Source organism: Carassius carassius, chromosome 25 (genome assembly GCF_963082965.1).
Source record: "Carassius carassius chromosome 25, fCarCar2.1, whole genome shotgun sequence".
In the NCBI taxonomy this organism is placed as follows: Eukaryota; Metazoa; Chordata; class Actinopteri; order Cypriniformes; family Cyprinidae; genus Carassius; species Carassius carassius.
This window is the reverse complement of record NC_081779.1, coordinates 23,768,098-23,795,476: the sequence shown is the minus strand read 5'-3', so window position 1 is coordinate 23,795,476 and position 27,379 is coordinate 23,768,098. Positions and strand designations below refer to the sequence as shown.

The 27,379-nt window shown below is 37.7% G+C and overlaps 2 protein-coding genes and 1 long non-coding RNA gene across 4 annotated transcripts in view; 2 read left to right on the top strand and 1 right to left on the bottom strand.

The window, feature by feature from the left end:
• Positions 1 to 4,327: 4,327 nt before the first annotated feature.
• LOC132104451 (protein tyrosine phosphatase type IVA 3-like) overlaps positions 4,328 to 27,379 on the bottom strand; it is a 33,340-nt gene continuing 10,288 nt past the window's right edge. Inside the window, exons 1-6 of one of the 2 annotated variants that reach the window (XM_059509929.1) lie at positions 17,679 to 17,793; positions 13,159 to 13,633; positions 12,644 to 12,736; positions 8,408 to 8,538; positions 5,655 to 5,729; positions 4,328 to 5,293 (exon numbers count right to left, since the gene is read on the bottom strand). In XM_059509929.1, the coding sequence (XP_059365912.1) occupies positions 5,176 to 5,293; positions 5,655 to 5,729; positions 8,408 to 8,538; positions 12,644 to 12,736; positions 13,159 to 13,263 (522 nt within the window). In that variant the 5' untranslated portion in view covers positions 13,264 to 13,633; positions 17,679 to 17,793 and the 3' untranslated portion in view covers positions 4,328 to 5,175. Of the gene's footprint in view, positions 5,294 to 5,654; positions 5,730 to 8,407; positions 8,539 to 12,643; positions 12,737 to 13,158; positions 13,634 to 17,678; positions 17,794 to 27,379 lie in introns of those variants that run through there. The other variant, XM_059509930.1, reaches the window with a different exon arrangement.
• LOC132104452 (uncharacterized) lies at positions 5,494 to 27,304 on the top strand. Its single transcript, XR_009423537.1, has 2 exons — positions 5,494 to 5,762; positions 26,675 to 27,304. It is a non-coding gene; the product is annotated as an uncharacterized LOC132104452 (long non-coding RNA).
• On the top strand, positions 23,314 to 24,774 carry LOC132104812 (zinc finger BED domain-containing protein 4-like). The gene is made up of 2 exons (XM_059510345.1): positions 23,314 to 23,635; positions 24,290 to 24,774. The coding sequence occupies exons 1-2, from the start codon at positions 23,314 to 23,316 to the stop codon at positions 24,772 to 24,774; spliced, it is 807 nt and encodes a 268-aa protein (XP_059366328.1).

Sequence of the window (27,379 nt, the reverse complement as noted above, 5' to 3'; positions counted from 1 at the left end):
CCTGACTAGCTAAAGAAATGGTCAAACCTGCTCTGAAATCAGCCAGCTAAACCAGCTATAGCGAGGCTGGAAGACCTGCTAAATCCAACCAACAACCTTTGGCAATAGAGATGCCATGTTCGAACTCCGTCCTGGTCACTCCGCTTGGACTGCGTTTTTATTATTTATTACTTACAGCTAGAGGTGGTAGAAATATCATATCACAGTTCATTATTTTATTACGATTCTTTGTCATGTTGGTTTTACTATTTTGCCAGTTGTCTGAGCAGTACAGCTAAAATAATTTCCCTAATTTAAAAACAAAGCCGTACAATGTAAAAAAATATAAAATTAAAAAGAGAATAGGCCAAAGTGGCAAAGATAAAATACTTTGTTATTATTTTATCTTTGTTATTAAAAAATGAGAACAAAGATACACATTATAACTACAAATAATATACAAATAAAACAAACAATGCTTTATTTTTCACTCACAGAAATATTTCACCCAAAATTTAAGATTTATGTAATTTTATTACATGACAAATTCCCATTTATATTTTTTTTCATAATTTTAACACAAATCTACCAAATAAACTTTATACGATTTATTTTCATTAGGATAATAAAACCTATTTATTTTAAATGCATAATCCTCAGGTTTATGTAATTAGTTTATGTAAAGTGTAATTATTTAAATTAATAATAAAAAGTTTATTTATTTAAAATACATAAAGTTTATTGTATAAATTGCATAATAATTAAGAGAACTAAATCAGGATAATTAAAAAAGTTAAATAACATTTATTTGAATCATGTTTAATGTATGCTTATACTAAACCAAATTAAACAATGCATCACATTTATTCAATTGTTTCCCCATCTTATAAAAAAAAAATAGAATTAGACATTTATAGATTTATTTATATTTTTCTTTGATACAAAACTCTGGATTGAGCCAAGTTAACATCAGCCAAAATTTAGGAAACCATCCATGAACCCACTTACACAGCCGCACTCGAACATCACATGACTGCTTGGACACCCAAAAAAATAAAAAAAAAATAAAAATAAAACTTTACAGAGATCCATTTTCAGTTGCTATTGCTAATTAACGTATCATTAAAGAACTAGGAAATAATTTTAACATATCTCTGGGTTGGAACACGGTGAGAAAAAAATGGGTAGGGGCTGTATAAGTTCATTATTGCCAGCCAAATCACTGGAGCAATTTCAGTTTCAGTGTCTGTACTTTCGGGGAAAGCTTGGTTGAGTCCAGGTCCATCAGGATTTTCTGGTACACCTCAAATGTACACTTCAGGCTTTTAGGGTAGCTCAAATTGAGCGCGTAGATCAGGCCATATAACATAACAAATGCATGAGTGACACTCTGCAGGTTGTGGAGAACCTCCACACCTTCCAGCACAACACAGACACAGATCAGGTGAAGCGTCCATCACCTTGACCAAGTGTTGGACTTGTAAGCAGAAGGTTGTGGGTTCGAATCGCAGTGCCAGCAGACAATGACTGAAGTGTCCTTGAGCAAGGCACCTTACCCCCATTTGCTCTACAGTGATAATTGGCCACTGGATAATACTTGTAAGTCGCTTTGGATAAAAGCGTCTGCCAAATGAATAAATGTAAATGTCCATCAAGCCTGAAACTTAAAGGGATAGTTCACCCAAAAATAAAATTTTTACTCACCCTCGTGTTGTTCCAAATCCATATCACCTCCGTTTATCTTCAGAACACAAATTAAGATATTTTGGATCTGATCCTCCCATAGACACCACTGAAAGTGCACATTCAAATTACACAAACCTACTAAAAACATAGTTAATGTAGTCCATGTGACATGGGTCACTCAATGTGAACATGATAATGCAACAAGAATACTTTTTTTTGATCAGAAAGCTCTCGGATTAAATCCAAAATATCTTAATTTGTGTTCCGAAGATGAATGGAGGGGATACGGGTTTGGAACAACACGAAGGTGAGTAATTGATGACAAACTTTTCATTTTTGGGTGAACTATCCCTTTAAGTGTTCCATCCTCTAACTCCCTGATGAAGCGGCTTGTTCCAATGAAATTATTCTAATAAGCCGCAGGTGCACCATGACGTCACTTACTGCTATAAAGCTCATATCACTACATAAAACGATAGAGCTTACTCCTCATCCATCAGCCCCAACAGTAAAAAAAAATCATGTTTGTAATTGTAACTTTATTTACTTTTTGACATTCGGCTTTGGCTTCACTGACTGCCTCAGATCCTCCGCTGCCTTTTGAGAGAGAGAGAGAGAGAGAGAGAGAGAGAGAGAGAGAGAGAGAGAGAGAGCGAGAGAAAAAATTATCTCCTTGTTTTTCTATAGACAGCAACCATACTTATACTAAAAGGTGTGCTAATGGATGAAGACAGAAATTACAATATCTTTGTAAACTACATTGTTAAAAAGATACGAGAAGGTGTTTTTAGCAGTAGCATTCAAGAATTTAATTAAATTAACAAAATGCTATATACACTATATACATCAATTATACATTGATTCTTATTCAAGCAAATTAATTAAAGTTCTTCAGTCAAGAGCAGTGATTGATTCTTTTCTCTTTGTGTTTTTTGTTTGTTGGTTTACTAACATTAAATAGAAAGATCACCCAAAATTGAACATCCTGTCATCATTTACTCACTCTCAACTTGTTTTAAACCTGAATGAGTTTCTTCTGTTGAACATATAAGTTATATTGAAGAATGTAAGTAACCAAGCAGTTGCTGGTCCCCACTGACATTAAGGTATTTTTCCCCCGCTATCAAAGTCAGTGAGGACCAGCTACTGTTTTAATTCAGAAATTGTGAAATATTTTAGTAAAAAATGCTAAATGCATATAAAAATACTATTCTAAAATTAACTGCAAATACATGTTAAAGTCTGGACGTATCAGTTATTGTTTTAGCAGTTATGTGAAGCGCTTTGGGGTTGTTTTAAAAGATTCGATGAAATGTATATTTGTGTTTGCCCATCAGAGAGCAGTGTTGTACTGTAGTAGACCTTCATCATTTACTCATAACTACTGTACATACAGTCATGGCCAAAACCTTTGGCAGTGACACAAATTTTATGTTTTGCTGCTTCAGTATTTGTAGATTATTTTTCTTCCGCTTCTACGGTATACTGAAAAACAATGATAAGCATATAAGTTTTAAAAGGCTTTTATTGCAAACAATAAGAAATAAATGAGAGTCAGTATTTACAGTGTTGACCCTTGTTCTTCATAATATCTGCAATTTGCTCTGGCATGCTGGATATTAGCTTTTGGGTCAAATCCTGACTGATGGCGAACCATTCTTGTCTTTTTCTCGGAGTTGATCACACTTTGTGGGCTTCTGTTTGTCAACTCATCTTTTGAATACTGACCACAGGTTCTCTATGGGTTTGAGATCCGGGGAGTTGCCTGGCCACAGATCCAAAATTTTAATATAATGATCTTCGAGCCACTTGTTTATCACTCTTGCTTTGTGCCATGGTGCTCCATCATGCTGGAAAATACACGGATCATCAGCCACGGTGCCAATGGAGAGAAGAGAGACAGCATTTGAAGAGACAATGGCTCCGAGTTCATCTCCTCGTAGCTTCCATCGTCCTTCCCCTTATCAGATCTTTTGCTCTTGCTCAGATTCAAGCCATCACTTCAGAAATCTGGCAATCACGAGACTTGCAAATATGATTCGGCAGGCTTAAGCGACATTGAGGAGCAGTACATGAAGAAATGCATGGAGGACGCTGACAAACTTTTTCACGTAAGCTTGAATGATCCATCATTCATAACTGCCATCAAAGCTCAAGAAAACAACCTCCAGCAGCTGGACGAGCTTTCCAAAATAAAATTGTACAACCTGTGCAGAGGATCTGTCAGTCAGACACTTCAGAGAGCTGAGCTGCGTCTTGGATGTCTTTTACGAAGATACATCAAACACGTCCAAATGAAGCAATTATGGTAAGAAAACGGTCCACTGACAATATTAATTTTATTAATATTAATATTATTATTAACATGTCACAAGCATATATATGTATATTCCTTAAAATTTTGCATTGCATGGTAGACAAAAGAAATAATACAATTTAGAAAAATAAAATGTTAATATAATATAATATAGTCTATTCTTTTACCTTCAGTCTACAGACAAAAGGTTCATTTTTGCCCATTCACAATAAGAAGTTTGGGCATCTCTGATCAAGAACAATTTGAGTTTTTGCCCGGCAGAGGGCATTATGGCAATATTTTGATTTAAAGAGTGAACTTGTTGCACATTGAGGTCACAACATGAAAAAACACCAACAGTCCTGATTCATGATTGCAACAGCCTTTATTTGTATTATGCAGCTGGAGGTGTGTTCTTAAAAAAAACTGACAAAAACAACTTTAAAACCATAGTCTCGTCTCATAAATCATTTATACAGGGCCATTTTTTTCAACCATCTGATCTCTGTTGACCTGAATGGAAAAGCATTGTAGACAGTCTGTACACGTTCAAATGATTTCAGCAAACACAAGGCTCAAGTTTAAGCACATAAACACGCATAATAAGCATTTCTGTAGTTCAATTCATCCGCCTTCCTGTAGCCTTCAGAAACCATTTAGTGTCGGGCACACATTCAAATAGAAATAGCAAGATGAAATATCTTTCACATCAGCCCTTCATCATTAGTCCAGTTAAACCGTCATTTGCTCACAAAACAAAAGCATCATGGAAAAGGTCACCAGTAAAAAGATCTGTGCTGAAAACTCTAATGTTTATTAAAAATCAGGCAGAGCAGGAAAGCGGTAGAAAGAAAAAGTAGTAGAGACAGTGAGAAAGAGTACATTTTGTCCACGATTCACATTATCACACCGCCTGGCTCTTTCAGAAAATCACGATCATTTGAGGCATGGTTAGGGTGTCAGTCCTGGTGCAGGGTCAAAGGTCAGAGGTTGCCTTCGCCATATCTCGGAGATACATAGCCGTTTAGTCCTCTGAGCCACAAGTCTCTGAAAAGCCATGGCAGTATCCACACCGCAGTCAGAGTGAGGAGTGAGGATTTTAGGCACCAGTGGGATTTTCATCCAGACCGAATCAGTTCATATTTTAATAGCAAATCAGCAAATGCATCAGTTGTGGCCCAGTCCGTCAGGTTCAGCTCGGTTCAGAACGGCAGTCACATGATGCAGCACTTGTTCTTGAAAATGTGCGGGTGTTTGTAGCGCAGTCTCTGTTTGGGCCGGTATTTCTCTAGATACATCAGCTGCTTGCTGTTTATTGCACCCCTTCGTTTCCTGAGGACGCAAAAACAAATGAGCATTAGCATGTTGATTTACATTCATCAGATTCCAACGCAACGATTTCTTTCAAGAAACACGACAGATTAAAATGGCTTGCGATCTCACGTTTCATTCCAGCCCACACTGGACTGAAAATAGCCCTGAAAATATAACTGTAAACAAGGGGCGGGGCTTAAAGGTTCAATAGTGAATCTTTTGCGCGATGAGAGCTTTCAGCTTAGCCTTGCTATAGAAATGCACTCTGGCAAGCGACTGAGAACTAGCGTTTAAGATCCACTCGTATGAATGTAGCAGTTGACGTCAAGAGCTCAAGGTCTGTGGTTCTTGAAAGAAGTCAAGAGAGAGATGTACGCACTGTCTGATGAACTGGATGGCATCTTCGTACTTCATCCCACTTTCAATCAGCGCCACGGCCACAAGTACTGGGGCTCTGCAGAAAAACACAACACATATACTGAGAGAGGTGTGACACTGACCTGAAAAGACCGCTGTACTGTATGTGTGTGTGAGAGATCACTGTTAGACACGTACACTAGCGATCTCAAAATAGCTGTTTTTCGTCCTTTTTGCACTCTTGTGTTTTTTGTATATATATTTTGCATTTGATAGCTCTTTTTCTTCTACTTTACTAAAATACTTGCTGAATTTCAAGGACTGTGTACTTAATTAGCATTTTTGTTTTATTGTTTTTGTCATTTGTCTATTACATGCAAGTTTACTTAATGAAAAAATACCTGAAAGCTACATGCCATTGTTTTAAGTCTGTTTGCTTATATTTGAGTCGTTCTATATGAATACAAATATTTGAATATTCATATAGAATATACTATATGAATATTCAAATAATTGAAATAACATCATGCAGCTCTCAAGTATTTTCCTATTAAAGGCAGAGTAGGTAATTTGGTTCAAAAACATTTTTGTTATGCTGGTCTCACATCCCGCTAGCAATCTCAAAGTTAAGCGTCCAAATTTATATATCGTTTGTAAAAGCGTAGGCCCAGAAAATGCTCTTCCAATCATATCCCTCGGTTCGAGGGCTACGATAGGCTGTCCAACCTGCCTGTCAATGTATGTATTTGCATACCTCTGTGAACATACGTCATTAGCGCAATCCATTGCACTATTGCAGACCGAGCGAGAATGGAAGGCATTATAATTGTAATATTATGTGCTTTGTACAGTAATGTTCTCTCACTGCTGAATGAGACATGAGGTAAAATCTGACAGCCTGTGTTTTGAAGGAGGCGTGGCTTAAATAATAAATTGTTTATATATATATATATATATATATATATATATATATATATATATATATATATATATATATATATATATATATATATATATATATATAGTACAAAGGAATACTTGAATCATTTCAAATTTAAATAAAATACATGTATTATACTTTTTAATATTTATTAGTATTTGAAGAAATACTTTATTAATATTAATTGTAATCCATATTTAATAAAAAGCGCGTTTAACAGCATATAGTAGTTTTCATTGTGGTATCAAACTTGGCAACCCTAACACACACATAATTTGATTGGCTCATAAGAAAAGCTCAATTGTTCCATAATCTTAGACCGATCTTGATAGTTGTACAGTGAAAAACTGATTAATGGAGCAATGCCACATTCTCGCTCTCAAACGAGTGGAAAGAGGCATTACGATGAGCTAATTCTTCATACAATAATTCATGTTTTACAATTTATTCATGGTAAAAAAAAAAAAAAAAACATTTCCAGAAAAGGTGATTGGTGAAAAACAACTTTAGTGCTGTTGCTAGGTGGTTTCCTAATGGCCCAAGTCCCATTAAGAGCCCACCTTAGAATCGCTACTATATTCTGTTCTCTGCATATAACTCCCCGTTTAAATTCCATGAGATCTTTCCTTCCACTTTATCACTCGCCAAATGGAAAATCTTAATTCTGTTCTCTTACAGCACCTTTCCTTAACAAGCCACAACTGAGGGATCACTCATGTCCAATTTGACAGCAAAGCACATTTTAACACTTAACCTTCAAAGCTTCCCTTTCAAACATACGCTGCACAGTAAAGGCCGTCAAATCTTACAGCATAACTCCAGCTCTAAACAGTGTTGCCATCTGAATCAGATGAAAATAAATGAGTCAGGCCAAAAAAACACTGGCACTCTTCAACAGTAGAGACCGATTCCCTTTGGAAGTGGATGAAGTGCGTCAGAGACGAGTTTTACCACCCTAAAGATGAGAGCAGTGGGGCCAGAGTACCTCCTCCTCCTCTTAACATCACACTCTGTTTTACAGCCGTCGTTTGGGGTGTTTTGTTTCACTGCATGTGCGCCAACAGAAAGCATAAATACATTTTTCGTAGGAGCTCCTTATGAGACACACAGTTCCATATTTAGAACTGAAATAGTACATTATGTTGTGCAATATTGCTTGATTTTATTGTCCTTGTCGTTACCATGAAATTGTAACCACTGATTTTTTTTAATGTTAAAAAAAACCAGCTAAATGAGTTTCCATTCGTGTATCAATCACGGGATGGAAGGAAATATGACCACAAGGTATAGCTCACATGTAGCCCACTCATGTGGGATAGACAGTCTGGCATAAAGGTCATGGAAAGAGCACGCATTTGAGGAGGACAGTAATAACAAATGCTCGTAAAAAGCAACTTCCTGTTTTGTCTTCGGCCCTCACCCGATGCCTCTTAGAACAGAGAGGGACCGCAGCAGAGTGAGTGCACTTTGGGGACTGTTGATTTTGGCAGAGCACTCTGGCCAGTTTAAAGCCTCTGAAGAGATACCTCTTCGCTTTCTATGTACGCAGTACAGTTTCAGTCCATAGGGGACTATCAACTTCATCCACAGTTAATAGAGGAGGTGTCTCCTGGGAGGCCAGAAGTGCATAATGTTCTATAGAACGCATTCTTTTCCAGATTAAGGTTTCGAACAGGGCACAAGAGGTGGGCTTACTTATGGGCCACCAGACAAGAAATGAACCCATTTACCCCAGAGCTCCCAGGGCTGAGTAAAAACCAGCTAGCCAGCTAGTTAAAGTTATGTTTAAATCTTGAGAGCAATGTGATTCTGTTTCTGTAAGCTCATTTACTGACCTCCCTAAACCGGCCACGCAGTGCACAGCCACGCAGCAGCCAGGCTCTTCTATGAAACGTCTCTTCAGGAGACTCAGCCAGTCCTCCACGACCTTAGAGGGAGGCGGAGCGCCATCGTCAAATGGCCAGTCCTGGGGAGAGAATAACAAGTTACACCTTCACATCAGCACATTAAAGGGTTGGTACACCCAAAAAAGACTCCTGTCTTCTTTTGCTCACCCTCGTATTGTTACAAACCTATGACTTTTTCTTCTGCTGAAGACTTAAAAACATAAGACTGTTGGTTACCAAACAGTTGTTGGTAGCCACTGAGGGAAATATCCTATAGAAGTCAATGACAACCAGCAACTGATTGGTTACGAGTATTCTTCAAAATATCTTCTTTTGAGTTTGGAACAACACAAGGGTGAGTAAATGATGACACAATTGTTATTTTTGGGTGAACTATCCTCTATTTACACTGAAAGACGAGCTTTGATTTCGAAACAACCTATTACTTTGGACTTGATCACACTGGCTACACGGCCAACACACGTACACTCTGGCATGACATTTTGATTTTGTTGCTTAAATTTCATGGTTCAATTTCAAGTGAGTATCAAAATATTGCATCATAAAGCAAATCAAGTGAGCTCCACTGTCTGCAATTCCATTGGTAGTTGATCTGCTGCTCATTTGCGTAGATAAACTGTTCAGATTTATTAGTATCAGGTGGTTGTTTTTGCTAATGTTGCCTCAATTTTGGTGACATTGACAAAATATGACCTCCAGCCACTACAAATCACTGTTAGTGTGAACGTCCCTTTAAGGAGCCTAAAGCATTAAAAAAAAAAAAAGTTGGAGTTTAAAAGTTTTAAGACAAATGAAAACCACACTTAAATCTATGAATGTTATTGCATTATACAACTAAATATCAAACCAGGTGGAACAGATTGTACCAACACTTTTAAAGCTAAATATTTTGCTAAATAATTTATTGCAACGTTTTTTTAATGTCCAACATCAGTGTATAAATGTTCCAAGTTAATCACTCCAAAATGATTTTTTTTTCATTAATCAATGTCAATGGGACAGTCACAAGCCTCCTGGTTTTCATCCAAAATATCGTGAATTGACGAACAAAGCTTTACGGGTTTGGAACAACATGGGGGTAAGTGATTAATGACAAAATTTTTATTTTGGGGTGGGGTAACCCTTTAATTATGATGAACCACAACCTTGTTTACTCTGATAGGACACCTGTGTAAATTGCAAAAAAAAAAAAAAAAACATTTACAGATGGTTGATTCAATCATTGGTTCCCCTCTTTCATCATAGACTGTGGTTCCCCCACGTACAAAAGTACATTTGCACATGCACACTCTTCAAAAATTGTGGCTTCATTATCGACAAACTCAAAGTTATACTAACAACATTAAAACCACACTAACACTAATATTAACAAAGTTGTTGGTCAAGGTCAAGAATAGTTCCAACCACACAACTTTGCGATTTTTGAAGTTTGTGAATGTTCATTAGAACTAATGTTTTGGAAATCACCATGAGTGGTGGGGAAAGTTACTTTCAAAAGTAATGCATTACAATATTGCATTAACTCCATCAAAAATACTAACTAATTGCATTACTTGTTACTTTTTGTGTAAAGTAATGCATTGCATTACTTTTGCGTCACCTGGGCTGCAGCGCTTGCTTATTATTATAATTTTTTTTTTTTATAACAAAAAATCCTAAAGTTATATTTTTGGCAACCATAAGTGCCCTTTCACACCAAAAGCCTCAGGCTGAAGGAAGTGCTTCTGCACCTCACTCCTAATTTCTCAGGGACAGGAGAGATATCTATTCAAATGTGACGGAACTTGCGAGCAGAGTTGGTTGACGATGCTTTTGGGAAACACACTCCAGAACAAAGAATGGGAAACAATGCCTTATATAATCTGAGATCAAAGCTAAATGGTGTATGAAGCTAAGGACTTTCAGACACTGCTATTAACCCTTAATATCCACAAAAGTGGTGATGTACATCTTATTGTCTATCAATCCCTGTCCGTGTTCAGGTGGTTAGTAAAAGCCGTACATGCTTCTGTTTCAGGCAAAGGGGAGGCATGTGGAACATGGCATAAATTTAGAATTCCTGTTGCATAAATTTAGCATACGTGTTGCACAAATTTAGCATACGTGTGTGGCTTTCCTGTGCTCTTGTGACCTCAAGTTGAGAGGCGATTCACCATGCTTCACAGGACATCCGGAAAATTCCACCCCTCTTTTCCCATTTGCCCGCCTACACTGCTGCTGAGGGACTTTGATGTGGTTCAGCTGCTGAGGCTTGTGTGGCTCGTGTAGACCAGCACGCAAACTGGCATGTCTTCACAGGCACAGGTGCCCACACAAACACACTCATGTGATGTGCTTGGCAGGCCAGGCCTTTCTCACAGTACATACACATAAGTCACCATTCAAAGGCCTCAAAATAACGCTTATCACACGGGACCAGTGAGTGATATGCAGTCACACTACAGCCCTAGGGACGGCATGTTCAACACTAGCAGGTGTGAATCTTTTCAAGTAAACAAGTCAGACCGGAGAGGCCTCTACGAGGTTGGCTGTACAGAAAAGCCTTTGAAATATGAATGACGCGCCACAAATGCTTCCTCCACTTCCCTCCAATCCTCCCTATTGATTTCCCGGGCAAACACGCCTCAGAAACTTTTCAGGAGCGGATGGAGGGCCGCTTTGTAATGCTCGTTGGGTAAACAGCCCTGGCCTACTTTGGGAATGCATAATTAGGTAGCAGGGTCACTTGCTCAAACCTGCAGTCTCGCAGATCTCGGTGGAGCCGGACTGAGTTGGAAGGGTGCGGAATGGCACAGAAGCACAGAGTTTACTCCCTTATTGCAGGTGCTCACACACATACACGAGGCGAACAACACTACTGATTGTTCCCACTGGGGTTTTTTGCTTCGACAAAGTTTCTCAGCAAATCGTGCACATGACTGAAATTGCATGAGCTCACCAGGAAGCTGCGGGCATGAACAAGCATATGTTTTAGATGGCGTTCAACACCAATGCAAGTAACTGATGTCCAATGGGTTTCACTCTTTTGCACGTGTCTTCTAACAGAATTCTTATTCACTGCATCCAGCCAACCTCTCCACCATATTTGTGTGAATTATTGGGTGTCCTTCATATCCACTGAAGGTATTAAAGATAGGACTTATGCAACAGTTCGCCCTGGTTTCTCTTTTCTTTCAGGCTTGCTGTGAGAAAGTCAAGAGGAAAAGTATAAAAGAAAGGTTGGGTGGTGGGGGAAGGTGGGTGGGGACTGATCGGAGGCCACACGGAGAAACCAGGCTCTGCAGCTACCATAGCAACAGTGAAATGTTGATGTTGGTAATAAGAAGCATGTGTGGCTGCTTGGAAGAGAACGCTCTCTATAATGACTATAGTGTGTGTGTGTTAAAGAGATAGAGAGAGCACACGGGGGTCTGTGAGGAGCGGTTTCACTTTGCACTTCTAACGCAGAAAATTTTCAGTAACTGCCAAAGTGCACCAGAAGCTCCTACCTCTCCATTGTTTTCACCGTCTGGCCCTTTAAATGTCAAATCAACATGATTTATTTACACAGTTTATTGGATTGTTGTTTATTCTGATTGGATGATGGTGGCATTCTGGGGTCAAATATTTTTGTATGATGACCACTAAATTTTAAGCTTCCATTTTCAAAATATTAGTCCTAGTTTCATGTCATTCATATCACTCAGCGGTTTGACAAATTTATTTCATATTGAATTAATGTTTTGTATTTATTTATAGATTATCAAGTAATGAATTTTTTTGTCTTTTCTGACATTTAAAATAGCTTAACATCGTTAAAATTATAACATTTTACATGAGAAGCAACAATGCATAGGATTTGAAGATATTTTGATGTTAATAATCAAACAGTTGATGGTACCCATTGGCTTCCATAGTATGTACAAATTACTATGGAAATCAATGGCTACCATCAACTCTTTGGTTACCAACATTCTTCAAAATAACTCATACAGGTTTGGAACAACATGAGGGTGAGTAAATTATGTAAATTGTCATTTTCGGTGAACTATACCTTTAATTGCTTATGCAGTGCTCCTTCTCAAGTAAATTTATCTTGTTTTAATGATTTTGTTTTATATTATAACTGGAATGTTTTTTTGGAGTAGTTTCCGCTGACAGTACATCAAGAAGATGTGCACTCACCACGACTGTGATCCCATCCTTCTCCAGTGGAGTTTTGTCGTAGGTTATCTCACAAACTCTGACCACCGTTGTGGCACCATACTTCTTAAGATCCTGAAGCATGATGGGAACAGAAAGACAGGTGATTTACAAAAAAAAACAAGACCGACAATCACCATGTTCCGACATGATTTTTCCACATTAAAATACAAACACAATCATTTTAATGGTGGGGAAGTTAGGTAATCTGCTCATGAACATGCTCTGTCCCTCATCCCTGCCATGTGACTGAGCACTAGGATTGGTTTCCATGAGGCTTTGTGGATGTGCTATTATCATTAGAGCCTCTACGGTTCATGCACACTTCCCCAGCAAGATAGGAATGAGTGGGCCATGTGATGGCGGAGTTGTCTTGAGATAGACCATGTGAGCCGAGACGGGACATGCTACTAAAAGAGCGTGCGTTCAAGTGAGAAGGTGGAAGAAAACAGATGGGGTAAAGTGTTGGGGCTAGACGACGGTGTACAAATTCTCACCTCTATGAAGCTGCTCAAAGTGGAGTTTGTTGGGTTGTGTGTGATTAAGAACCTCATGTTCTTATAGCACACCTCCACAGGAGCCGGCCGGTTCATCCGAGCCATTGTGCTTCCTCCAAATGGTTTACAAACAAATTCACCGAATGGATGCTGTTCACGGTTTTGCTCAAGTCTCTGAACTTTCTTCGTGAATAAAACACTGCAAGACTCCTCAATGTTCAAACTCCCCAATATCCTATATCCTCTCTCTAATGGCTTACTGTAGCCAGAGAGGTAAGATCACCCCATTAGATTTGTGAGGCGTTTCGGGTGGCAGGACCATAGGAGGCAGCAGAAGGAAGAGCGTCTCTGTGCATCCAGAGATCGGTGCAGGTCGGTTTTCTTCCCGGGTTTATACGTGTAGATGTTGAGCGTGGCAGTAGTCTCCAGTCCTCTGCAAGAACGCCATGGACAAAGCCACTACCCAAAGACAGAGCTGTTGGAAAAAGAATCAGAAAAAGAGATAAATTAGTTTTCTTCTCTAAAATCAACTGGTATGCAGAAGCAGGGCAGTCTGTTGAAGACAAACATGACGCACACAGCGTGGCTCACATTAACTGTGAGTGTGTGACCGCAGATTTCATGCAGTGTCCCCGAATCCACCCACACAATCCCACTCACCATACGCAATCAAAACATTGCGCAACACAGAGGCTGATAGGGGCATGAGGCTTTACAGAAAGCAGAAACTGAGAGTAAGTACGTTTCCCAGGCTTTTTCTTTTTTTCTCCAAAACTCTGCATTTTTGGTAACACTTTACAATAAGGAATCATTCGCTAACATTAGTTAACTACTTTAGTTTACATGAACAATTGTAAAGAGTTACCGCATTTTTTCAGGCATTACCTTTTTCCAAGTGCTGTCACGAACTTTATAAAACCTTCTAATTTAGTTTTCCAAATTTATTTTAAACATCACTTTTTTTGCACATGCACTGCTCGTTTAAATGTTTTATTACATTTCTAGCTATAAATGTTCATCAAGCAATCATTCAGACATTTTCAAGCAGTGAAAGCTCAACAAAAGGTACTTTAAAATGACAACTGTGAAAAATCTCACTTGATTCCAGCATTTCTGATCAAAAAGTCTGTGACTTACCCAGCTATGTCTCTCTAAGTAATATTTTTTGCATTATGGATTACATTCTGGCTCAGACACACAGGGGAAAGCTGAGATTCTGATGTATGAATGCTGCACTCATGAGCTCTAGAGATTCCCTGAACGCTCCCCGCTGATCTGCGACTGTAGGGTCCTACACAGTATCTTCAGCAGTTAAAGGTGTTGACAGAAGGAGAGTCTCTCATCCATACAGCTAGCGTCACGATGCCACTAATTATAAACAATGCTGCACTGCACTGAGTCCTTGAGTGACCATAGTTTGGAATGAAACATAAACTGCATACTACTCAGTGTGTCATTTATACCACACACTACTTTTAAGTAAAATAGTCTATTTAGTATGTGACACTTGTCACTAGACTTGTGTCGTTGTTTTGTAATATGGTTTGTACATGCATGGTATTATCATCACACATTAATATATTTTATGTCAACCAGTTAACATTTATAACAGTGTGTGTATGCTGCATAAAATACTTTGATGTAAACAACCCCAATATGGACCAGAAGCATGGTGGAAGAAGGAATGCTGCTGATACTTTATCTTCCTCCTAAAAGGGTAAAGCTGTAGGTTTTGAAGTACAGTATATTGGGTTCCAAAAGAAATTCAGAGGCGCACATCAAAAAATTTGTGTGCACATAAATAAATAAAAATCTTTTTATTTTTAGGCTGAAAATGTTCTGATTTATATTGTTCTTTATAATTGTGTGGTTTTTACATATTAATCTGTCTCAAACATTTGTTTACTTTTTACGTATTTTTTACATTTAAATTAGGGCTGCAACTAACGATTATTTTGATAATCGATTAATCTGTCGATTATTTTTACGATTAATCGGTTTATGTACTTATATTTTAGTTTTTTCCATTTTTTCCCCAGGTAAATTATTAATAAATGGTCTTTATCATTCAGCATAGATTTAAGAGATTTTAACCATTTTGCACTGTCATATCCTCATCAAAAATATACCTGGAGTTGTTTTATTGTGTTAGTAATCCTTTGTCGAACTCTTCTGCAATCAGAACACTGACCCATACTCTAGCAAATTTCACAAGTAGATTTCAAATAATGTTTTCACCATGGCAGTCCTTAGAGCTCCTAAAGTAGTTTAACATCCTGAACAAAGCTTATTAAGGAATCTTTCAGAACATATTTTCACGAAGAATAAGGATAAAACAGAATAAAATTGCAGTGCATTGTATTTTATTATTTACTGGGAAACAGCTTTATAGCTTTTGCTGTGAAATTGTAAACAATCCTTCAAAAAAAGTGCCAATGGCATGAAACCTGAATGGAACTCACAATTTAAAGTAAAATCCATCAGAAGGTTGTCCAGAAAAAAAATAGGACACACACAAAAAACCTGCTGTGTGAAAAAGAGCAGTGAATACTTAGAAAAAAAAAGTGCATTTCAAATATCTACATTTACCTCTCTCATTCAGTCATAATTAGGCTGCACGACTGAATTTTGAACTGGTAAACGACAAACTGATCACAGAACATGTTTGTAAAGCTTTAAATGTTAACAGTTAAAAAGCAATGTTATCAGCTTTTACGACTAAACATTTGCAAACAACATTGTACTGGAGAATCTGCACAAATGAAAGTCTTAGGGGCCGTTCACAAATCGCGCCTAAAAACGCGTGGAAAACGCTAGGCGCACCGCTTTCTCCTTCTTTCCAAAGCGCTCGCACAGAAGCGCCCCTGAGGCATCTGCCTTTGATAAGCAACCATGACGTGCTCTCTCCTTGAAGACGCGGAAATTTCAGCAAAGGATAAATGGATTTGCAGCTCAAATAAATCGCTTGCAGTAGCTCTGCTACTAAGTTTATTTCAAAATGGAAATCCATATACAACTATGATCAGCTGTTCCTTTCATCTTGACTGAGCTTTTAACGTTGTTACGGGAAAGGATGAAGCTGATTGGTTAGTTCTTGTCACATGACCCGCGGTGCGGTTGCGGCATTCTGAAAAGTTTAAATGTTTTTAACTCGATGCGGTGCGGTGTTGGAAATAACGAACTTGAGCGCGCAAAAGACGCGATATGTGAACGTCCCCTTAAACAGTGCAGTAGAGCAGAGTTTACAGGTTACTCTTCTTTTTTAAAGGCTCAATGTAAAGTACTCCCACATCACGCTGAATGCTGCAGACATAGACATCATATGATTTCTATGGCTGCAGAGACGCTGTTCGGGAAGCACGTGACATAAAACAAGGCCAGCTATTGGCTATTCGCTACTTCTCCTGTTGTACTGGCTGAGTAAAACCTCCGGTGGCTCATTACTGCCACACTTTGGTCACCGCAGATTTGAAATATGCACGAAATGAGCCGCTTACGGCAAATAAAAGTTATTTAGCAACGAATCGATGACTAAATTAGTTGACAACTATTTTAATAATCGATTTTAATCGATTAAATCGATTCGTTGTTTCAGTTCTAATTTAAATGTTCAAAGCTTTTTGAAAAACGTTATTAACTAGGGCTGCACGATTACTCGCCTGCGATTGTCCTGCGTGTCTCTTTAGTAAAGCTGGTTCTGTGATTAGTACTAAATATCCATCAGCTACTTTCAAATGGAGCTGCACTTAATATAAAGAGCCGTAGTTTGCTGACAAGCTATGCAATATCGTGTTCATAATCGCAGATGAATCGCATTCGGTTATGAACGCAAGTTGCGTAGCTTTAATCGTGTAGCCCTATTATTAGCCTTGTCAATAGGAGGAAGTTTATCTTTTCAGCCTTTTTTCCTAATAAAATTCAATACTGTCTGAGATAATACATCACGATAAGAAAATGTCACATGCATACTTGTCATGTAAGTCACACAGAATTTTTCCAATGTTTTTCCAATGGCAAAATCTTATTATTATAAAAAAGTACATTTTTATTGTAAAAGATGGACATCTGAGTTCTGTGCACTTCCAACATTGAGTAAATCCTTAAAAAACAGGCACATAAAGTTAATTTGGGAAGTTATATTGGGCCTTTAAATGAAATCCTAATCTGCCACTTATGGTTGGTAATTAATTAAAACTATAATACTGAAGCTTAACCTCACTTCTGTTTCTTCTCTTCAAAATATACATAATTTTCCTAAAAGTAATCCACCCTTCCAAAATTCCTCATTGCTCATACACAAACAAATCATTTCATTCACTTTGTGGAGCAATAGAAAGAGTAAAAAAATAACAACCAAACAACAATGACCCATTCAAACTAGTTAATATAAGCCAACTTTTGAACAACTTCACCGAAGAACAAAATCAAGGCTGTGAGGGATGATATCCACTGGATTTTCACAATATTTAATGTTTTCTGCACTGTCAAAAAAAAAAAAAAAAACAAGTAAAAAACTGTACCTTTAGGGGCACAACAGCTTGATACCAGGACAGTTCCCTTAAAGGGACATCTTTGTATCTTCTCTACCGCTGAAGCATGCATATTAGTACCTCAGAGTAGTAATATGTACCCTTGATGTACGATAGTGTGGAGCAATAAGCTGTTGAACAAAGACCAGCATGTAAAACAAACAGTAGGAGAACACTTCGGTCAGCAGGTCCACCGGGGATCTGGCCCTGAGGGACTGTACTCGTTCACTATATGCCGAGGAAGGTTAATTGGGTGATTCTGTGCTATGTCAACAGCACACAAGGGTCTCACACATTCACGGATTCACAGACAGACTCGTGAAGATCTGTAAACAATTCCTGTCGAGGTAACAACAGCAACACCAGCGTGAGATTTACTGCTAAACCTGCAGCATTAGCATGAACTACAGCGCTGAGGGTAAACATGACAGTGCTGCGCTTGTCTTCATGGGCCAATTACTAGCTCTTGTCCCATAAATACTGGTTAAATATTTGAGCTAGGGTTACCATGTGTGAACTTTTTCCCGGACACGTCCAGGCCAGGATTTCTATATTGCCTAAAACATCCAGGTCTTAGCTTTGTTTTCCTGTTTTCATACTTGCTGAAGGTAATGATCATAAAGTTGTTTAAGGCCAGGGGTTCTTAACCTTTTTGATGTCGGGGCCCAAATTTTACAGTACAATCAAATATTAGCACTGTATTGGTTTATTGATCTCACCCTTGGTTTGATTTGTATTCAATAACTAAATGAAATCCACTTGCAGTTTAACAGTTCATTATTATTGTGTATATAAACCTGCACATACAACAAGATGCCAAACACACAACAGTTCAGGGAACAAATCAATCTGCATCAAGAACAAAATTAAAAGGCTCAAGTCAGGCATATTAACACACAAAATCAGTAAGATTTGACAGATTTTCCTTACAAAAAAAATAAAAAAAATAAAAATTTTATAAATAAAAATAAAATAAAAACAGATAAAATAAAAATGTTTTACAGATGCAGCACAGACTCATTGTGCTTTCACACAGGAGGCGTTTGCAGTCCGCTACTGATTTAGTCCACATGCACAACATTTGTTCATTATTTTATATTTAAAATTATGTAAAAAAATTAATTCAAACAAACAAACAAAAAAAGCTTTTTCATGATTGTGATACTCTTATCACAGTACAGTAACAATCTTTCATAGACATTAGTATAAACTGAAATATAAACAACGTATTATTCATGCACTTGTAATTCACCACTGACAGAAACAGTCGGCTCTCGTGCCTTGTGCATTTAAATCTTTATTACAAGCAATCCCACAGGTCTTAATGAGCTTTGTTTTTCTGCCTCCATAAAAGTGCATATATTGCGTTTCCTTGTTTGCCTTGTGTTGTCTGCATGAATCATTTTGGTGAACGAACTGAAAATGAACGAATCTCTTGAAAGAATCATAATTTCCACCACTAAGCAGGAGTAACTTTTGCTACAAGCTACGGTTGACTTTGTGTCTTCTTCTGCTTATTAGCGCTTGTTAAACAACTTAGGCATTACTGCCACTAGTGGTGGGATGGTGTATTGTAACTGTCTCATGGATAACAGTGGTCATTCTAGTGTCCATTAGGGCACTTTAGCCATGGTCCACAGTCACGCTGGTGACACATAAAAAAAAACAACACTCAACAACTACTTAGATATTCCTTTGTACACATAAACAGGTGTCAGGATTTCCATGTTACACAAACTGGGCCTTCAGAAGAATCTTGCAGCAGGTCGAGTTGCTATATTGAGTCTCCAAGTGTCTGGACTGTGCCAAAAAATGGCCTCTTCTGAATGTCAGGTTGTAGACATGCAGACTTCCTGAAGGTTATGTGCGTACTTGACGACTTGAGAAATAGAGGAGTTAGGTGACCGCAAGAATAAATCATACGGTCTTATACAAGTCCTGTTAATTAGACTCGGTCATGTCCTCCAGACAGGATCGGACAGGACACGTTTTTTAGCAATATATGGACACTATCAAAGATATTCAGTAGGATAATTGGAGAAATATTCAGTAGGATAGGAGAAATATTAAACAACTGCTTAGCAAAATAATAGCAATGCACCAAATTTTTGACAACCAAAAATATTAGATTGAAGCAAAACAACAACCATTTACTGAAACTATTAACCTTACCAATCACTTTTAATTAAGAGTTTCTTTGGTGTTTTGGTTGTGTCCACATCTATTTTGTGCATACAATGTAGATAAGTTACAAGACATAAACATGTTAGCAGTGCCAATGCATATTATATTGCAAAAGTAGCGAAAATTCAAAGTTTGTTTGGTTGAAATATCGAGAGGAAGCTTGTTGCCAAACAACTTTACTATGACTGGTTTAATTTATGTCCTGAGAGCACAACATCCTGACAAGTATAACGTGATCAAATAATAAATTTGGTTTTAATTTTGTTTTTTCAAAACTTCACAAATATCATATGGTGCGTTGCTCCTAGGAAATGCATATTTACGAGTTGGGAAATTTGTTGGACACATTCAAATGATTTGTTTGGAGGAAATGGCGATGTAGCTTTTCTTCAAAAGGAATTAAATTATTTTATCTGCAATCTTTATCTACAAGAACGAGAAATAATGTGCTTCAGTATGTTTTTGCTTTTAGTTTTTATTCAATTTATGAAGGTGCTGTAAATTGAATTGTTATATATTCTATCGTAATTGTAAAATTCTATTGTATTCTATACATGCAACTAAAAATTCAATAATTGTATTACTTTCAATAAATTTACCATCAACACAGATACTGCATCTATTGTGTCACCAATATTTTCTCAGTGATATGCCACTAACTCCGAAACTCTGGACTTCAAGAAGATTTTCCCAGTCATCATTTCATCTTTGTGGTTGTTCACGTGCGTTCAACTCATAAATATGATATTTTTGAAATGACATGTCAATTCATGTGTGATATTCAGATTATGTATTTATACACAAGCGTCAGAAGGGGCCAAACTTTACATCTGAAATGAGTTTCAGAACTGAATGTGGCAAAATGTCTAGATAGCACCACCTATAAAATTTCAGTGAAGCGCTCCTCCCGCTAGGTTTGACGCATGAATACGAAATTCACTTGATGCATGTAATGTCCCAATACCTACAAAAAAAATCTCTTGGAACAAAGTCCTAAATGCAACAGGAAGTTAGCCATTTTGCATCCGCATCTGAGGCAGTCAGTGCATCGCATCAACTCACAGGTTTAGTGTCATTGTACAGGTGCTCAGTTTTTCTTGTTGTTGAATACATTTGGACAAAATCTCATGATATTAAGGCAAAGCGCTATGCACAATATATTTAAAAGAGTACTATACTGGCTATATCCATAAGGCAAATATCAGACTCAGACTCTGTTCTTCAAACACAAAAAAACATTTGCCTTAATAGTGTTTATTGAGTAAAGAAAACACTGTACTTATTCAAGCAACCAGTTCACATACAGGCATAAAGGATGTTGTGAGACATGGGATGCATGGCTTTGGAGAGTGATTTGACGGGAGGGTGGGATCTTATGCATTCAAAGCTTTCCTGCTATTGCTAGCATCTCTGAAATCGCCTACCCTATCTTTAAATACATGAAAGCAAGAATGAGAGCTGTGGCGAAGTGGAAGATTCTCAGTCAAAAACAACTTAAATTTCTGTTCCTCAAGCAAACTTTCATATGGCTTTCCTGGAAATAGCATGCAAGCCATAAAAAAAACTTTTCACAGTGCCTTTCTAGAAAAACAGTGTCTCTGTATATGCACCACTTAAGTGACACTAGAAAGAGACAAGCCTGAGGTCTGATTCTGTAGACATGCAAGCCAGGTTAATAGAATCTCACAAACAGCTCTGAGTGATGATGTGACTGACCCATGTGCTGCGTGTCACCTGCATGTTATAAATAGGCCTGGCAGCCGGTTTCTGATGCATTTAGCCCTGACTGGACTGGGCCAGTGGATATGAGATAACAGCGGGTGGGGGTTTGTTTCCAACTCAGTTTAGCTTAGTGAACTTTGTTTGAGAGACCCTATCCAGAGCGATGGAAAATCTGTAATTAATTATGGATTCATTGGGCTGTTGATCTGGAAAAAACGGCATCATAAAGTTGTTGTGGTGGAAAGCACAAGATGAAGTTAACCAGGAAACATGAGATCAGAACAAAAACCCACAAGCTAACTTACTGAAGCTTCCATGACTGTTTATTTGTGCATTTGTTTTGCTGTGCTATTGAAACTGGTATCAAGAATCATAAAATTTCAGTGGTATTGGTGTCAGCTACTAAAATGAGGTTGTGACTACGGCCCTTCGGTTTTCACAATGCAGAAACACAAATGAAATCATCTTGGAATTTGGCATAATTGGTGAATAAATGAATAAGGTGAATAAATCAAAAGTAGGACTGAACACTTGATCAAATAGTTATATATTAACCAAATGACTACTACTGAAATATAAAGTTTGTATGTTCTCAGTCTTTGTGCACAGTGCAGTTTCATCTACTAAAAATACTCTAGTACCCGTATGAGGCTTGTGGTGCTCTCAGCATTTGCCATGAACTTGACATTTTCAAATGAATTAGAGCTTATCTAAGAGTTATTTCATCATTTAACTTGAGAAAACTATTGTCAGCTACACATAGAAACTGAAAGGTCTTCATGGTAACTAATCAAAATAAAATTATTTGAAAAAAGATTTAAGAAAACTGTTTGAAAAATATATAATCATAAAGCAGAATGCGGTTCTCAAAGTTATATTTACAATACAGTTAATTAAAATATATTATATATATAATAGTGCTGCACGATTAATCGCATCGCAATCGCAATCGCGATGTCAGCCCTTTGCGATTATATGACGGCAAAATGTTGCGATAAAATAAATAAGTGTGTGTGAAGACAAACTTTCTGAGAACAGTTTGCCGATTTTCCTTGCCGAAATCTGATCTGACAGTCTCAGTAAAGGCGTGTTGCGTCTCGTGCCGTGTCGCGTGCGTGGTCACTTGTGTGTGTGTGTGTGTGTGTGTGTGTGTGTGTGTGTGTGCGCGCGCACTGCGCAGCGCGAAAATACCAGAGAGAAGATGGATGCCGAGGAGATCAGCACTGATCTGGTACCTAAAAATTACTCTACCTCTGTTATATGGCGGTATTTTGGATTTCGGATTACTGACACTGAGCAGAGAGAGGTACTGTGCAAGATTTGCAAAATCAAAGTTGCTACATCACGAGGCAATACGACAAATTTATTTCAGCACCTGAAACATCACAGAGAAAAATATGAGGAATGCATGACGGTGAAAGAGACAACCGAAGGAAACAAGGCACAAGCTGTTCCCCGAACAAAACAAAACAAAATTACAGATGTGTTTGCAAGCATCACGCCATATGATAAGTCTTCGGCTAGACATAAAGAAATCACTGACTCCATAACGCACTGTTTGGCAAAAGACATGATGCCCATACATGCCGTTAATAAAGTGGGGTTTCAGAAAATGATCCACACACTGGACAAGAGGTACCAACTGCCCTCTCGAAACTATTTCTCTCAAATAGCGATCCCTAAACTTTATAACTCGCGCCGTGACGAAGTTCAAAAGGAAATGGCTACAGTGACGTTCTTTTCAACCACTACGGACCTGTGGTCAAGCAGGACAAGTGAACCGTATATTAGCTTGACTGTACACTTTGTCGACGAGGAGTTTGAATTGAAAAGCCGCTGCCTGCAAACATCGTATTTCCCCGCCGACCACACAGGAGAAAACATAGCCTTGGGCTTGAGAGAGGCACTGGCTGCGTGGGACCTCTGCGAGGAGCGTCAGGTCGCCATAACAACAGACAACGGCACTAACATGGTCAAAGCAGTGGAGCTTAATCAGTGGACTAGAATCCAGTGTTTTGGTCATAGACTTCATTTGGCCATTGGTAAGTTAAATTGCTTTCATATTTCGTTATATTACACTAAAGCAAATATTTTAAACTACTGTACTTTTATAAGCAAATAACTTTGGGTTAGGGGCAGTTGTACCATTGATTTAATGAAATAAAATTACTTGAAATACAATGTAAAATTCTGTGTGTCACAAAAGATGGCCCATTTCATTTAGGGCTATTAATTAGCATTAAACATAACTCTGTAAAAGATGGATGATTGTAAAGAACAAATCTGCCATTGCCATTTTTGCCTACTACTCCAATATAATTAATTAGGCCTAGAGTTGTGACATGATTTAGTACAAATATTAACTGTGTGTGTGTGCTCTTGTTTTTGTGATATGAGGATACAAATTGTGTATAATAACATGCGTATTACACTGGTATTACAATTTAAGGTGTTCAAATAGCTTAAAAAACATAAAAAACTATGTTTTATTAAAAATGTAAAAATGCAGCATGTCTCCTGTGATGGGTAGGTTTAGGGAAAGGGGCAGTGTGTGTGTGTGTGTGTGTGTGTGTGTGTGTGTGTGTGTGTGTGTGTGTTTTATGCTATTCATATGAACTGGGCATGGAATCAGAACGTGAATATTAAACGTTTTTGCAATGTGTAGTGAGTAAATGTTTTTCATCTATCATTCACAGAAAATGCTCTGAAAAAGAATGCACAATGCATTAACAGAGCTACTGGGATATGCAGGAAGATTGTGGGCCACTTCTCCCATAGTTGGAAGAAAAGAGTGGCCTTGAGGGAAGCACAACGAGAGCTCAACCTCCCAGAGCATGCCATGGTGACAGACTGCGCAACACGATGGGGTTCCTCTCAGAAAATGATAGAAAGAGTCCTGGAGCAGCAAAGTGCATTGTCCAAGGTTCTCTCTGCAGACCGCAAAGTGCGACACCTACTCCCTTCTTGGCAGGACCTGGAGGTCTTGGAATCTGTAAACAAGGCACTCAGCCCTCTACAGGACTTCACGGATGCCTTATCGGGTGAAAGTTATGTGAGCATATCTTGTGTGAAACCTGCGCTGCATCTTCTGAACACCTCAGTGCTGGCTGAAGACGAAGCAGACACTGAGCTGAGCTGTGGAAGACACACAAAGTCAGCTTCCCTAGGCTATGCAAACTAGCACAGAAATATCTGGGCATACAAGCAACAAGCTCTGCATCAGAGAGAGCTTTTAGTGCTAGTGGCAATGTTGTGTCAAATCATCGCTCCTGTCTGAAACCAGAGAAAGTCGATATGCTTGTGTTTTTGTCAAAGAACCTCTAATGCGATAAGATTAGCCTAACTGTTTAGAAAGAGGATTTGGAAGTACCTGTTGGTCATTTAAGATTTAGTGGTTTGGGTTTTCAACCGTGTATACAGAGAGTATATGTTACATCCTGAGTAAATGTCCATCCATGTTTGTTTGGACAAAAATGTTAAAAAAATCTTATTTTTGTGAAAATGTGTATGTTTTTATTTGTCTTATTTATTTAGCTTTACTTTTGAGAAAATAAGTTTACATAAATGCAAATGTTCATTTTTTTATTTATTTTGAAAACATTTCTAGTTTTACAAATACACATTTTAGCATTATCACTAATCTGTGTGTGCATTTTCCTTTAAAACCCATCAAGTTGACTCATGATACAATTTATTATAATCGCAATCGCATATCGCAATATTGACCTCAATAATCGCAATATGACATTTTCCCCAAATCGTGCAGCCCTAATATATAATATATATATATATATATATATATAAAATAAAAAAAAGATAATTCATCCATGGTTTAATTTAAAAAGTAAACCTATATTGGTCTCCAAAAATGAAGGTTAATTTACCATTTGATTAAATTTGATTAGATTTAATTGTTGAAGTTTTATGCATTAATTTGAATACAACCGTGTTTGATAATTCATTTGTAGTAAAAACCAACACCAGATAATTTTTTTGAAAAAAAAAATACTATCATTGTTAAACTTTTTTATAAATTGTTAGTTGTATTAATTCAACCGATTAAACGTCCTATTGATTATTAACACTTTATTAAACCATTAAAAACAAAATCCAGAAAATTGGAAAACCTTGTGGATTTTACTGAAGACAAAGTCATCTCGTATCCATTGAAGCTCCATGGCGGCATAACTTCATAAGATCCATCCACTGTGATAAACAAATGAGATTTGGAGGGAATATTGTGTACTTGTACCACAGCCACTGATGGGCCCTTAGGGGCAAATCTGCACCTCTATAAAGAGCTATGTGCCTCCCACAGGGATAGTGCAGTTGCTCTCCAATAATCTCAGATGCATGGATCATAACGGGAGGAAGTTGTTCAGCTACGTGCGAGTTGTCATGATTGCGGCATCATGAAAGCAGGAGGCCCCTTCACTATACAGCGCTGTATATCACACACTACCCCCCGCATTAGTCTCTGGAATATTGGTTTACATTTCATCATTTCAGCTTCAAGATCACACTCCACAATCTGACTGAACCTGCCTGAATTGACCTTTCACCTCTAAACCCAACCAGGGTTGCTCATTTAACGGACATAACACAGTGTGCCATTTTCAGCATTGACAATTGAGATCTTTTGGCACAGTTCAATAGAAGTCAACGGGGAAAGGCATTCCAGAAGTTGAAATGTGAAGTATTTTTTATTACTTCTTTCATGCAAAAATGGGAATTACAAGAGCCGTTTAAGTTATTTAAATCATCCTTCTTGTGGTTAGACTACAGTTTTAAGTGGATGAACTTAAGCAGATGGTGAAAATGACATCTCTCATCGTTCCATTCTCCTTCATAGTGTCATCAAGCTTCATCTTTGTTACTGTTTGGAAAATGAGACTTCTAGTGGTGAAAAGTTAGCCTACAAATTGTGCTTTAAAAATTATAATAATAATAAATGGATTTATTAATAATAAAATCATCATCATCATGTTTACAATATTGTCTAGCAATCCCTGAGAAAGTAAAGAAGCACAAAGTACTTCAGAAGATCTGGAGTTGTATTGACCTGGACCAGTTTTTTTCAGATATCACTACTGGACTTATTCCTGCTGTAAGGACATGGACTCATTCAGATGTATCTCGTGGTTCTTTTCTTGCTGCTAACAGTCTTTAAATGCAGCTGAAGATGTCGGGTGGGCCCACATACAGAAAAAACAGGAAGAGGCCAACAACCTCCAGGTGCCTTTGAGCAGAACAACATGTGTATGAGATAGGCGAGTGGTTTCCTTATGAAGAGGCGCGTTATTTTCAAGCAATCAACAAGTTAAGAACTGCAGGTAACATCCTGCAAACATCTGCTGTGAGCAAGCTGGATCTGCTTTACAAACCACTCAACTTCTTTTTGAATTAAGAAATGAGTGTTCATTTTTATACCATTTTCATGTTTTAGTGATAGTTTTGATGAAAATGTTTTTTTTTTAAAATGTACTTAGCATTTCACCATGGCATATTCATTTAAGTCTAGTTTGTTTTGACTGAAATGGCATTTGTGTTCAATAAAAACAACATCAGGAGATTAATCTCATACACGGACTAGAACGTGTTGAAGTGAGACAATTACACTGCTAGCAAAGTGGTTCACTGGTTTTCAGATCTTTCATCTCAAGTGGATCGATATCCAACATACTCCTTTTAATTAAAACTGGTTTACTGTCGTCATAATGTGTCTTTTTCATCATGTCTCAATTACAATTAATGCAACTATAAGCTCATCGTCAACAAACATTTTA

What these genes read in the sequence shown, in the direction of transcription:
- LOC132104812 (XM_059510345.1), top strand. Translation starts at nt 23,314, where the DNA reads ATGGCTACAGTGACGTTCTTTTCAACCACTACGGACCTGTGGTCAAGC. An exon ending in TAGACTTCATTTGGCCATTG is followed by an intron (nt 23,636 to 24,289) that starts GTAAGTTAAATT and finishes TATCATTCACAG; the next exon opens with AAAATGCTCTGAAAAAGAAT.